Here is a 14,757-nt window from a genome sequence, read left to right as displayed (position 1 = left end):
TCTAAACCAGTTTTGGATTTCCTACCACTTATAATAAAATACCTTGTATGGCATGCGGGTCCATTGCGTACAGATTATCTGTCCCATATTCCCCTTCATTATAAACAAAGATGACTTCGCTGGCTTTAGCATCATCAGCGTTCTGTATTAGCTCCTGGAAAAGAGTCACAAATATTTCAGAATGATTCTGCATACATCTATGTCAGCAAAATACAAGAATAAATTCATCAGGGAGATCTGCGGAGATGCGTGCAAGATGGGCAGGTATGGTTCACATGCCTTAATCTAGTAAGCAGGACATGTACTTGATACTTGTACAAGTGTCTCAGCCCTATGTGTGGCGTTGTAACTTCATGATGTAGAAGTGAGCAGCTCTGGATGGCACAGGACAACCAATAATAACATTATCTTTCACAACCCTCCCTTCCATATGTAGGAGACATAATGCTGGGGGGGTTTTTTCTTCCTTCAACATGAACTTTTTTAAAATTTTTATATTATTATTATTGTGCAAAATGAGTAAATGATTTAAAAAAAAAAAAAGGTTCATGTTGAAGGACGAAAAAAACACACTATGAATTTGGTATTGATCTCATCAGAATAAAGTTTCCATATCATGTAAACTGCTCCACTGTAAAACCAATAAGGCTATGTGGCCACGATCCAGAGTTGCTGCAGGTTTGACGTTGCGCATCTATGTAGAAACAATCCCACAGTGTCCAGCTGTGACAGCATGGTCGATGTGATTTCTAGAAACCCCATGTCCACTATGCGTCCAGAGATGCCTGAAGATCTCCTGCTGAGACATACATGCGACGCGTCTCTGCAGACAGCAGCATGTCAATTTCTCTTGCAGAAATGCTAAAATTACATCAATAGAATGTATTGGATGTGATGAATCCACACGGTTCAGTGATCACATGCGGATTCACCTGCGTTCAATAGATGGCAACAGTTTGGATGCAGCAAACAAGCTCTAGGTCCAAAGCGCTGCTACTCTGGATCGTGGTCACCCGGCCTAAAACTTGCTTTTAAAAAGGGCATCTTTAAGTGTTATTTTGCAGAGAAGCATTTGAATTGTAAAACCCAACAAAGAATAAACATCTTTCAACCAAATACTGCCATTTTTGCTACTGACGTGTGCAAATAAGACATTACACGGTACACTTTAAAATGCACATATCTTCAGTTAAAAAAAAGTGAGAAGCAAAAAAACATACTTTAAGTATTTGTCCTCCATCTGGGTATTTTCTCAAAATATTCTGTAGCTGGATGAGAAATGGTGGAGCTCTTTGAAAGAAATCTGCAAAACAAAGGTATTTACAAATGTAGCATGATAACCTTGCATACAACATCATAACAGACCTATATGCTACATTCCTATTAATATTTAGCAGCATAAATATGAATACTGTTCATATTCCATTCTATACAGTCAAAATTGATTGGGGTTATTTGGTACTTTGGTTATTTCTTCCTATGGGGCTAAAAAAAAAAAAAAAACCCACCTACAGGCAGGCAGTTGCTAACTATCTGCTATTCTGCCCAGTGATAATCTATGGCGACACAGATTGTGACTCTCCTGCTTCATTTCACCTCACATAAACAGAGCAGCACCTTTTCTTTTGGTCTGCTCTGTTGATGGTATGTTACTATGCGTCATTCATGTGTACCATCCATGTGTTAAGTAGCGGAATAGAAAGTACAGAAGTTATGATTAGATTAGATTGAGCCTTGTGAGTGTAGCTACCTAATAAATACATTTAAAAAGCTGGTGTGGGGTCCACCCATTTTTTTGTAACCAGCAAAGGTAAAGCAGACAGATGTGAGTTGATATTATTAGACTGGAAAGGTCCCTGGCTATTGGGCTATCCGCAGCATACAAAAAAATTTTAAAAAAGTGTGTGAAACAACTCACATAAATTGTTTATGCCACTGCTCCTAAAGTTTTTTGTGAGGACTCCTTGATGTTCCCTGGGTTTGACGTCTAGAACTGGGATGCACAATGTGTGCCTCACTGCTGTCTTGGGGAAAACCATTCTTAAGTTTGTCTACAAGCCCGTTTCGATACTTCTGCATGCGGAGGAAAGGTGGGGGTCATCCGGTACTGTGGATCTAACACTGGCAACCTAGTAGTTAGTACTATTTCTAACCTTAAGATTACAGGCATCATGTTGAAGATAGTGCAGCAAGAAGGCGCTCATGTGTGGAGCGCTTCCATGAGGTCCAAGTCCATGGTGTGGTGTTGGCAGGGTAACATTCAAGGTTGCTTCCTCCATCCCCTCCCACCAAACAGACAATAGAGAGGAGATCATTATCCTCTTCATCTCCTGACTGTTGCGCTTGTACTCTTCCCTTTATTTCTCGGCTCCTGTACCTTCGCTAACCGTTTGTCTGGCACCATGAGCCCCCCTTCAATCGCTGTAAGCCACTCTTCCATGGCACCCGCCTCTGCGACGACTGTCTGGAAATTTGAGATATTGGTATGCCTTCTGAATCCTCCTCGGCTTCCACCTCTTCCTCTGGGACCATCACCTCCTCACGCAGACTATTCAAATTGTGCTCCAGCATGTAGATGACCAGAGTAGTGATGCTGATGACGACATTGTCAGCGTTAACCATTTCAGAAGCCATTTCAAAACTGTGCAGAAGGTTGCAGAGGTCCTTCATCTGTGCCCACTTCAAAAGTGTGCTTTGCACCACATCCGTACTGCGTTGGCCCAGGCAATGCAAAAGGACATACTGCACCAGTGCTTGTTGCTGCTGCCACAGTCGCAGAGTGGAAATCCACCGTGTTGGAACATGGCAAATAAAATTGTTAACCGGTAGGTCAAAAGACATCTGCAGCGATGCAAGCAGATGACCTTTGGGGTGTGATCATCGGAAGTGAGCACACAGCGACTATGCTTTCTGCAGCAGCAAATCCAGGACCGGATAATGGCGGAGAAATTGTTTTACTACCAGGTTAAATACGCACCGCCGCACAGCACCCAACTCTACGCACCGCCGCACAGCACCCAACTCTACGCACCAGGTTTACACAGTTATTGCATACAGACTTTCCTGGCTCCAGGTTCAGTGGAGACAGTCATTGCTCTAACTCGGCCTGGATAGCTGTCCACAACTCTTGAGCTGTGTGACTGCGATCTCCAAGGCATATTAATTTTCATACTGACAGAAACATAATGATTAAATACCCTGCAGTAAATAAACAGCATAGTGCATGACAACAATATACGGTAATTAGTTTTTTTTATCCAGTCTGTTTGCATCAAGTGCATATAAAGGTGTGGCCAGCCTTTCCTTTGAGCTGGGCATTATATTGATGTGGTATCCCATTGACATGTGTCCACTAGTTGGGTTCAGTCCTTCTCAGCTCTTATCCACATGCATGCCACTTGACAAACGGTAAGGTTTTTAATATTAGAGTTAGGACTGTCCCAATTATGGTTACTGTGAAGTGGTGGGATGGCTTTTGCATTTTTTTTTTTTTTTTTTTTAGATAAAAAAAAAAAAAAAACACGTTAACTAGGTACCGTATATTATTTTCATGCACTATGCTGTTTACTTATTTACTTCAGGGTACGTAATCATCATGTTTCTGCCTTTGTTTTTTTTTCTGTTCAGTGGCCAGTGTGAACGTGCGCTTACACGCTTCATGCACACCAGTTTATATCCCAGTTCATACCATTGGGTTTTTTTTTAAATTTTAACACTGCCCCATTGCGGTGAGCCCTGGCTGCGCAGTACAGAGGTGGGGGGTATTCTATCTGCACTGTTGGAACACATGTCTGATTAAGGGAGATTTTAAAAGGACAGATGTGAGGCCCTAGAGAAGGTGAAGGAGCCAGAAACAGTGGAGGAACTGTTAAATACAGATGTTTGTCCTGCAAGCCTTGGGGATTCAAAGACTTGTGGAGCAGCCCCTTGACCGCCTGCCCCCACAGTCACTAAGATGTATCGCCCCTGCCCATGTTTGCTCGTCCAGGTGTCAGTAGTGAAATGCACCCATTCAGGGAATAGGTGATGTTGTCTGGGACATGCTGGTGTAGCACATGCCCAGCTTTCTTAAAGAAGTAATGGTGACTGGGCAACTGGTACTGAGAGACACCAATCAACTTTCTGAAACAGTCTGCATCCACCAGGCAGAAAGGCATTTCCGTAGCCAACAGATTCGAGATGGTGGAGTTCAAACTCTTAGCTTTGGCATGTGTAGGAGGAAATCGTTTACGTTACCACAACTGCGGAAAAGGGCTGGCTGCTGTGCTGAGAGAGGGTGAAATACGGAAAACAGGACAAACTGCTGGACTGTGAGTGAAATGCAGGCAGAGATGCTTTGGTGGATTGAAAAAAAAAAAACGTGGCGTTGTGCTAGGTAACAAAAAACAGCAGTCATGTCCACTTCCATAACAGCCGACGGGCTCTCACTCACCCCAACTGTAGGGGTAAACAAGTGGAGTTTCTGTGGCCCGAGACCTGTGTGGGAAGACTTGGTACAATGACTGAGGAGGAAGAAGCAGCAGATAGGGTTGATGGGATAGCTGATGGTTGGCGAGGCCCGCTAGTCTGCATTTTATTTCAAGTAACAAAAAAAAAAAAAGCATGCAATGAAAACACGCTTTAAAAACGTATGCGGAAAAAACGCATCAAAAACGCATGTAAAAAACGAAGGTGACCGGCCAGTGACCTCAGATGCAGATTTGGTGCAGATTTCACCTGCGTCAAATCCTGAACAAACACTGAGCCATTCCTGATCGTGTGCACATATCCCGAGGGTTCCCCTCTGGGATCTATGGAGCAAAATGAGTCCATCTTCCTGTTGTTGATGTTGGAGAAGAGATATATGACCCCACATTTCCACAATATGGCTGAAAATGCACTCTTAGTACCCATTCGCCCCGTTTCAACTGAGTGCCGCTCAGAAGTCTGCGTTTTGGTTTTCTATCCCCCGAATGTGGAGCGAGATTGCTTTACTAATTGGAATATCTGGGTTGTTATGTTATCATGGCCCATGACCTGGTTTAATCCGGATGGTTCAAATAGGCTACCACTACCTGGTTGTCCAAAAATACTCGCACGTGTTGAACCTGAAGGGCATCTAAGAATTCAATCAGGGCATGACTGACTGCTAATAGTTCTTTCTGGTTCAAGGAAAAAAAAAAAAAAAAAGACACCTGCTGACCTGTCCAGATGAGCCCCCCACCCCGTGGGGCTTGCATCTATGGTGACTATTTGAGACACTGTGGTCACCTAAAAGGACCCCTTTGGTCAGATTGCCCATTTCTTTCCCCCAAACCAGGGAACAAATAGTTTTTGAAGACAGAGTCATACAACCTTCTAATTGACCCTTTAGGGAGACCTGAATTTTTTTTTAAGATGCATCACTGAAGCTTCCTGGTCTGTATTTGAGCCCACTGAACTGCTGACAAACAGGAGTTTAGGGAACCTAACAGGGACATGGACTTTCTCAAAGTCATGGATGGGTATTGTGATGCCTTCAATACCTGACCCGCAAACTTCCCTTTTGTCCTCTGGAAGGCAACACTCTTGCTACCGGAAATCTAGCATAAGCCCCAGGAACTCCTGTACCATCTTTGATTCTTTTAGATTCAATAGCCAATCTAGGTTTAGTAACGAGGTCATTGCTCTGTCGAGTTAAACCCTGCAATGTTGGACCGAGTTGTCTATCTCTAGGAAATCGTCCAAATAAGGGACGATCAAGATGTCCTGTTACCTCAGGTGCCCCATTGCTTCCGCCACCAACTTGGTGAATATGCAAGGGGCCACCAACAAGCCAAAAGGAAGAGCCTTGTATTGCAAGAATTTTATTTCTCCCCCTATGGAGACTGCCACCCTGAGGAACTTTTGAGAGTCTTTGTGTATAGGGATGTGATAGTATTTGTCTGAGTCCTTATATACTTGAATTTTTTCGAGTTTATAATTGTCCGGTAGAATCTGTGTGGTTTGCTCACCAGAAACAATAAGAAGTAGAATCCTTCCGTTCTTTCCCCGGGGCGGACCTCCTGGAGGACAGCCTTGTCCACTAGATCCAAGACCACTTGTTCCAAATCCTGTTGTTCCTCTGGAGAGGACCATAGAGGAGTTACTACAAAATTCGGGAGTGGCAACGAAAGAAAGTCTATCCTTATGCCTGACTTGAATAGGGTTTTCCCAGGCCAGAAGGAAGTGGGATAGTCTACCCTCCACCTGGGAAAGGCCGTCACTTGGAGGGCTTCCTATGAAGAGAGGAACTCCCGAACAGAAACCCTCTACCTTTTTTTCCCCCCTCTTTCCATCTATTTTGCTGTCTCGGGGGCCTTCTGCAGAAATAGTTCTTACTCTGAAAAGATCTCTTAGGCCGGTTTCACACATCCGTTTATTTCTCGTACCGAAAGAAAACAGTACTGGAGATATCCGTGTCCATGTGTGTACTATGTGTGGCAACCGTGTGCCGCATCAGTACCACACGGACAGCCGTCAGGGAAGAAGCACTACAGTAAGCGCTGTTCCGTGGTGGCAGGTGCTGAAGCTGGCTCTCATTATTCTCCCCTGCTCTGCCGGCAAACAGAGGGGAATGATAAGCGTTATATTAAAGTCCGAACAGCCGCAGGTGGGGGCTTTTGGGACTCTTACCCCTATCATCCAACACCTGCTGCCACTAATAACAGTGACAGTAGGTGCGGATGATCGGGGTATTCCACAGCCACCAGTTGCGATCTAAGGAAATAAATGAAAAACTAGACGTGGGTTCCCCCCTATTTTCTTAAACCAACTAGGCAAAACTAAAAGCTGGGGGCTGCAACCCTCAGCTTCTGCAAGGTTGGTTATCGAGAATAGAGGGTCCCCAAGCTGTTTTTTTAAATTATTTAAATAAACCAGCCTTGCTAAAGCTCACAGCTGGGGGCTGCTATTCTCAGGCCATTGATATAGGGCCCCCCCAGCCTAAAAACAGCAGCCTGCAGCTGCCCAGAAAAGGCGCATCTATTAGATGTGCCTTTTCTGGCGCTTTGCCCAGCTCTTCCCACTTGCCCTGTAGCGGTGGCAAGTGGGGTAATATTTGTGGGGTTGATGTCACCTTTCAGGTGACACCAAGCCCATGGCTTAATAATGGAGATATGTTTACCGCGCTGGAGCTCCTGCTCTGCTGGGTAGCATGGCCGCCTGAATATCCACTCCGCCCGGTTGAAGAATCATGCTGTCGCGTCTCCTTCCTTCTTCCTGGCTGCTGCTTCTGCTCCTGCGGTTGTTCATTCTCCATTGCTACAGGAGACGGTGTATGCTGCAGGGAGTGTCTCGCCCTGCTCCATTGTTAAAAAAAGCTGCCCGGCGTGTCCAGTGCCTCTTCTGGTTCCATTACCGGAAGCTCCTCCTTCGGGCATGTGACCCAACGGCCGCATCATCAGGGGGTGATTCCGGTGCGTTTAGACGTCTCGAAGCTCGACACCAGAGTATGGTGCAGCAGCTGCGCTTCCCCCTACACACACTCTGAAAGACCCCTCAGTCCCAGCGGTGGCAGCTTCAGGACACCACACCAGCCGTAGCAGGGGATCCTCGCTGTCTGTTCTGGTCTGGCTTGGCCTGGACACCATTTCTTGTCTTCATTTTCTTCAGGTTCACCATACTGAAGTATTCCACGTCAGGAATAGGAAACCAACTGATGTGAGGGAAATGTAATGCCCTTTTTATCTGAAGTTTTCCTGTCCATGAATGGCGGATTCCCTCTCCGTGGTGCTGTCATGGGGAAGGAGAAAACCAGCTGTGATGTTGGGGAAAACAAAAGTAATTGGGGGTGCCACCTCTGAGGATTGTACTGTGTGTGATGTTAAGGTGGGGGAAGGGGAGGAGAGGCCACTTGATGCAGCGATTGCCATCCACTGGAGCACATGCTCTTTCTGAGCCTCATCTACAAAGCAGACCGATGTGCGGCTGCCAAAGAGAGGGAGTCGAGTAGCCCATCCAGTAACAGATGTTGTCAGTGGTCTTTGGATAGGACGAGGCGGTGTTTGTTCAGTTACATAGTTATATAGTTACATAGTTATATAGTTACATAGTTATTAAGGTTGAAGGAAGACTTTAAGTCCATCTATTTCAACCCATAGTCTAACCTAACATGCCCTAACATGTTGATCCAGAGGAAGGCAAAAAAAAAACCATGTGGCAAAGAGTAAGCTCCACATTAAGGAAAAAAAATTCCTTCCCGACTCCACATACGGCAGTCAGACTAATTCCCTAGATCAACGCTCTATCAAGGAATCTAGTGTATATACCCTGTAACATTATACTTTTCCAGAAAGGTATCCAGTCCCCTCTTAAATTTAAGTAACGAATCACTCATTACAACATCATACGGCAGAGAGTTCCATAGTCTCACTACTCTTACAGTAAAGAATCCACGTCTGTTATTATGCTTAAACCTTCTTTCCTCCAGACGTAGAGGATGCCCCCTTGTCCCTGTCTCAGGTCTATGATTAAAAAGATCATCAGAAAGGTCTTTGTACTGTTATTTATATATTAAAATAAGATCACCCCTTAGTCTTCGTTTTTCCAAATTAAATAGCCCCAAGTGTAATAATCTATCTTGGTATTGCAGACCCCCCCAGTCCTCTAATAACCTTGGTCGCTCTTCTCTGCATCCGCTCTAGTTCAGCTATGTCTTTCTTATACACCGGAGACCAGAACTGTGCACAGTATTCTAAGTGTGGTCAAACTAGTGACTTGTATAGAGGTAAAATTATGTTCTCCTCATGAGCATCTATGCTTCTTTTAATGCATCCCATTATTTTATTTGCCTTTGTAGCAGCTGCCTGACACTGGCCACTGAATACGAGTTTGTCATCCACCCATACACCCAGGTCTTTTTCATTGACGGTTTTGCCCAGAGTTTTAGAATTAAGCACATGGTTATACATCTTATTACTTCTACCCAAGTGCATGACCTTACATTTATCCCCATTAAAGCTCATTTGCCATTTATCAGCCCAAGTTTCTAGTTTATATAAATTATCCTGTAATGTAAAATTGTCCTCCCCTGTATTGATTACCCTGCAGAGTTTAGGGTCATCTGCAAATATTGAAATTCTACTCTGAATGCCCCCTACAAGGTCATTAATAAATATGTTAAAAAGAAGAGGGCCCAATACTGACCCCTGTGGTACCCCACTGCTAACCGCGACCCAGTCCGAGTGTGCTCCATTAATAACCACCCTTTGTTTCCTATCCCTGAGCCAGCTCTCAACCCACTTACACATATTTTCCCCTATCCCCATTATTCTCATTTTATGTCTCAACCTTTTGTGTGGCACCGTATCAAAAGCTTTTGAAAAGTCCATATACACTACATCTACTGGGTTCCCTTGGTCCAGTCCGGAACTTACCTCTTCATAGAAGCTGATCAAATTAGTCTGACATGAACGGTCCCTAGTAAACCCGTGCTGATACTGGGTCATGAGGTTATTCCTCTTCAGATACACCAGTAAAGCATCCCTTAGAATGCCCTCCAGGATTTTACCCACAGTAGAGGTTAAGCTTACTGGCCTTTAATTACCGAGTTCAGTTTTTGTCCCCTTTTTGAATATTGGCATCACATTTGCTATACGCCAGTCCTGTGGTACAGACCCTGTCATTATGGACTCTTTAAAGATTAAAAATAATGGTCTATCAATGACTGTACTTAATTCCTGCAGTACTCAGGGGTGTATCCCATCCAGGCCCGGAGATTTGTCGATTTTAGTGATTTTTAGACGCCGCCGTACTTCCTGCTGGGTTAAGCAGGTGACACTTAATGGGGAATTTTTGTTATCACTGATCATATTGTCTGCCATGGGATTTTCTTTTGTAAATACTGATGAAAAAAAGTAATTTAGCATATTGGCTTTTTCCTCATCCTCATCCACCATTTCACCCAGACTATTTTTAAGGGGGCCAACACTATCATTTTTTAGTTTCTTACTATTTATGTAGATAAAGAATATTTTGGGATTATTTTTACTCTCTCTGGCAATGAGTCTCTCTGTCTCAATTTTTGCTGCCTTGATTAGCTTTTTACAGAATTTATTAAATTTTTTGTATTTATTTAATGCCTCATCACTATCTACTTCCTTTAATTCTCTAAATGCTTTCTTCTTGTCACTTATTGTGCCCCTTACAGCTCTATTTAGCCATATTGGTTTCCTCCTATTTCTAGTATGTTTATTCCCATACGGTATATACTGTGCACATGTCCTGTCCAGGATGCTAATAAACGTCTCCCATTTTCTTTGTGTATTTTTAGGTCTCAGGATATCGTCCCAGTTAATTGCACCAAGATCATCTCTCATCCGTTGGAAATTTGCCCTCCTGAAGTTTAGTGTCCTTGTCACCCCTCTACTACACATCTTATTAAAGGATACATGAAAACGTATTATTTTGTGATCACTATTCCCCAAGTGACCCCCAACCCTTATGTTTGATATGCGGTCTGGCCTGTTGGTTAATCTTAGGTCTAGCAGTTCCCTCTTCTTGTTGGGTCCTGAACCAATTGTGAAAGGTAATTGTCTCTCATAGTTGTCAAAAACCGATTACCTTTGCTGGAACTGCAGGATTCTGTTCCCCAATCTATTTCAGGGTAGTTGAAGTCCCGCATAATAATGACTTCTCCTTGAGTCGCAGCTTCATCTATTTGCTTTATGAGGATATTCTCCATTGATTCCATTATTTTTGGAGATTTATAACAAACCCCTATCAGTAATTTATTATTTTTTCCCCCTCCCCTTATCTCCACCCACAGGGACTCTAAATTTTCATTAAATTCACCTATATTATCACGCCGGATGGGTTTTAAGGATGATTTTACATGCAGACACACCCCTCCCCCTCGCTTATCTGTACGGTCATTTCTGAAAAGGCTATAGCCCTGCAAGTTAACAGCCCAGTCATGGCTCTTATCCAGCCATGTTTCAGATATCCCCACCATGTCATAATTATGCTCCAACAACATTAATTCTAATTCGTCCATTTTGTTGGCGAGGCTTCTGGCATTAATATACATGCACTTGATGTTCCTCTCTGTACCTCTATTCTTTCTTAAATTATTAACTGTTCTAACACCACCCCCCATGCCACCGCCACCCCCAACTTCCTTATTTGTGCCCAGGTCTCTATCTGCACTATCTTCCCCTCCTATAAATTGAATACCCTCTCCCCCAATCCCTAGTTTAAACACTCCTCCAACCTTCTAGCCATTGAGCTTTCATTAACAGTAACCCCTAACTCACGTACACGTCAAATGCCAAGCCTATTCCCCCTTCCACCATGAACTCACTTTTTTCCCCACTCATGTTGTAAGTAGCCTTCCCCTCTTGTAACCTGCTGTTTCAGAACCTTAGGCCCACAGCTGTCAGTCACCTGTCACTATATGAACAACCACTATTTGTTTTCTTACATAGTGTGCCTGAACAACACTTTTATACCTAACAATTTTTAAGTGGAAATCTGGTCTTCTGATTTCTCACTGCGACACAGTTTTTGACCAATCTAGTTAGATGCTGGAAGATCGATTTCACACTGGACAGCTAACTGACAAGTTCACTTGCAGCACTATCAGGAGTGGCTTCTCTGCACTGAGACACTGAGAAAATGGTGCCAGCAAAACGAGATGTCAGCTTTTTGTGCCCTGATTGGCAGCCAACATCAACACACAAAGCTAAGGGGTAAAAAAAAAAAAAGAAAAAAAAGGAGCACCGCCCCTTTCACCGCTCCATATCCCCTCCCCTCATGAAACACATCCCTCCCGCTCATCGTACAACCCCTGTCATGATTCCCAATGGCCGGGAAACATCAGAACACAAAAATAACGGACGAGCTCTGGGTGATGGAATCTCGAGCTGACCGTGAGCTAAATCTACCACACAACTAATAGTGGCCGGGGAGCATACCTACGACTTCCTGGATGCCACGCGCCAGCCGGAGGACTAACTACGCCTGGTAGAGGAAGGAACAGACCTGGCTTACCTCTAGGGAAATACCCCAAAAGATGATAGCAGCCCCCCACATGTAATAACGGTGAGTTAAGAGGAAAAGACATACACAGTATGAAAGTAGATTTAGCAAAGAGAGGTCCACTTACTAGATAGCAGAAGGATACAAAAGAGGACTTCACGGTCAACTGAAAACCCTTTCAAAAACCATCCTGAAATTACTTTAAGACTCCTGTGTCAACTCATGACACAGGAGTGGCAATTTCAGCCCGCAAGAGCTTCCAGCTACAGAGAATAACAAAAACTGCAAACTGGACAAAAGATACAAAACAAAAGGACAAAGTCCACTTAGCTGATCAGCAGACTAGTAGCAGGAACATGCAACCGAAGGCTCTGGTTACAATGATGACCGGCAAGGAAATGACTGGAGAGCAAGGCTAAATAGGAAACTCCCAAACACTGATGGGAGCAGGTGAACTGAGACAGCATAGCACACACAAGTCACCAGTACCACCAGCAACCACCAGGGGAGCCCAAAAAGCGGATTCACAACAAACCCCCCTATTCTAGACAAAGTAATAACAGAAGCATTATTGGAAATGCAACGATTTGCCCGATTTTGCTGACCGAGTAAAAATGCTTGTGAAACCGAACACAAATCCGAATGTGCTACGTTCGTACCAAATTTGAGATTGGCGAACGTTTCCCCGAACAAGTTCTCTCATCTCTAGTGAAGAGCAGTAATGTTACTGGGGGCGTGATAGACACCTCCATTGCCAACACAACGGCTTGACGTCAGCTGTCTTTTAAGACAATTCACAGCTGACAACCTCAACTACCATTACCTCGATTGCCACAGCACCAGGGCAAAAAGCCAGAATTGGAGCATCTAATGTGATGCACCACTTTTGGGGTGGCTTCAGGCTGGTATTTTTAGGTGTGGGAAGGGCCCAATAACTATGGACTTTCCCAGCCTGATAATATCAGCCCCCAGCTGTCTGCTTTTTCTTCACTGGTTATCAAAAATGGGGAAACCCCACATCATTTTTTTTCATTTGTTTCTATTTTGGTATGGGTCACACGGATGTCACTCTCATGTCATCCGGGCCAGGATGTATTGAAGTCTGTGCTGTAGGAAAAAAAAAAAAAAAATCATACGGTTCATGTCTACGTGGGGGGGGTCACATGGAACACGGTCCTTTTGAAAACACGGACAAGTGCGCATCCCCATAGATTATAATGGGTGTGCGTGTGTACTTGTGAAAATGGACGCAACTCGTACTGGAAACACGAACGTGTGAAGGGGGCCTAAATGCTGCAAAATTTGACAAGAGCATTTAAGGGGTTAAACAACCAGGATCAAAGCCATTGCAGCAGGACCCTGGCTGGATGCTACAGCTTGATTCAGATGCCAGAGGTGCCAGCTCAGCCCCTGAGCCTTTTACGCTATAAATGTGAGTGCTAAGGGCTTCCCACCAAAGATATAAGTATATGTCATGTAGCAGGAAGGGGTTAAAGCTTTCTATTGGTTTCAATTTCAAACATATAATGCAAATGGTGCCTTTTTACCACATCTGCTTCAGTGAGGAAAACCAGAGAAAGATGTGCCAAAAACACACTGAATTTTGTGAACATGAATTTTTCTGGCTGAATGTTTTTCAGTCTGAAAAAGGTTTCTGCATAATCAAAAATAAAAAATAAATATTTTTCCACGCATTTATGCACGGTAATAAAAGGAAGAAACCATATACGAATTATATATGTAAATTGTAAATTCTTACCCATATTTTCTGTAGTTTCTTGCTACGCTTTCTTCAAAGCTGCAACAGCAGAAAGAAATCAAACTTTTAATAAAGGACAAGATATGAGGATTACGGACAAGTGTACATGGTTGGTTTCTGATAAAAGAACCAATGACTAGTAATGGAACGCACACTAGTGTGCAAGGGAAGGACATCCACAAGAAAGGATTTTAAATTCAAACCACTGATCTATTAAGTTGCTTTAAACCCTTTCCATAGAGGAAATTGTGTCCCGTGCATTTTACCCTGGCCTGTAACCCCTTGCCACCCAAACCTCTTTTGATCTCCCTCACAGTCTCATTGCTCAAATCAGACAAGTGTCATGGTAATAACTGTGGTAAAACATTTTATTTTTTTTAAAAGGATCCACATCACATTTGATGTGACCTTGCGTGGCCTAGGTGACAGAAAATACCCCAAAATAACACCATTCTAAAAACTGAACCCCATAAAATGCTCAAAACCACATTCAATGGGTTTATTAATCCATCCATGTGCTTTGTGCTTCACGTTAACTATAGCATTGAGGAAAGTAAAAAAAAAATGAAAATGTAATTTTTTCACACAAAAAAATGTTTATTTAGCCTCAAATTTTGCATTTTCCCAAGGATAACGAGATAATTGAATGTATAATTTGTTGTGCAATTTCTTTTGAGTACGCAGATACCACATATGTGATGGAAACTACTGTTTGGGCACACGGCAGGGCTCAGAAGGGAAGGCGTACCATTTGACTTTTGTAACACAAATTTGAATGGGATCAATAGCAGACACCAGGTCGCGTTTGCAAAGTCCCTGATGTGCCTAGACAGTAAAAAACCACCACGAGTGACCTCATTTTGGAAACTACACCAATCAATGAACTTATCTAGAGGTGTGGTGAGTACTTTGAGCCCACATGTACTTCCCAGAATTTTATAACGCTGAGATATGAAAATGAAAAAAAAAAAAATTACCTGCAAAAATGTTTGCCCCAATTTTTCATTTTTACAAGGGTAACC

At 43.4% G+C, this 14,757-nt stretch overlaps 1 protein-coding gene across 3 annotated transcripts in view; it reads right to left on the bottom strand.

Annotated features, from left to right (window-relative positions):
• Window positions 1–14,757, bottom strand: part of LOC143764737 (sacsin-like) — a 140,010-nt gene that overhangs the window by 83,440 nt on the left and 41,813 nt on the right. For 2 of the 3 annotated variants that reach the window (XM_077250642.1, XM_077250643.1), the window contains 3 exons: window positions 13,736–13,774; window positions 1,221–1,303; window positions 43–154 (listed from right to left, as the gene is read on the bottom strand). In XM_077250642.1, coding sequence (XP_077106757.1) covers window positions 43–154; window positions 1,221–1,303; window positions 13,736–13,739 — 199 coding nt within the window. In that variant the 5' untranslated portion in view covers window positions 13,740–13,774. The remainder of the gene's footprint in view (window positions 1–42; window positions 155–1,220; window positions 1,304–13,735; window positions 13,775–14,757) is intronic. The other variant, XM_077250641.1, reaches the window with a different exon arrangement.

The sequence above is a fragment of the Ranitomeya variabilis genome, chromosome 4 (assembly GCF_051348905.1).
Source record: "Ranitomeya variabilis isolate aRanVar5 chromosome 4, aRanVar5.hap1, whole genome shotgun sequence".
In the NCBI taxonomy this organism is placed as follows: domain Eukaryota; kingdom Metazoa; phylum Chordata; class Amphibia; order Anura; family Dendrobatidae; genus Ranitomeya; species Ranitomeya variabilis.
Note: the sequence above shows the minus strand (reverse complement) of the source record. Positions and strands in the feature narration are given on the sequence as shown.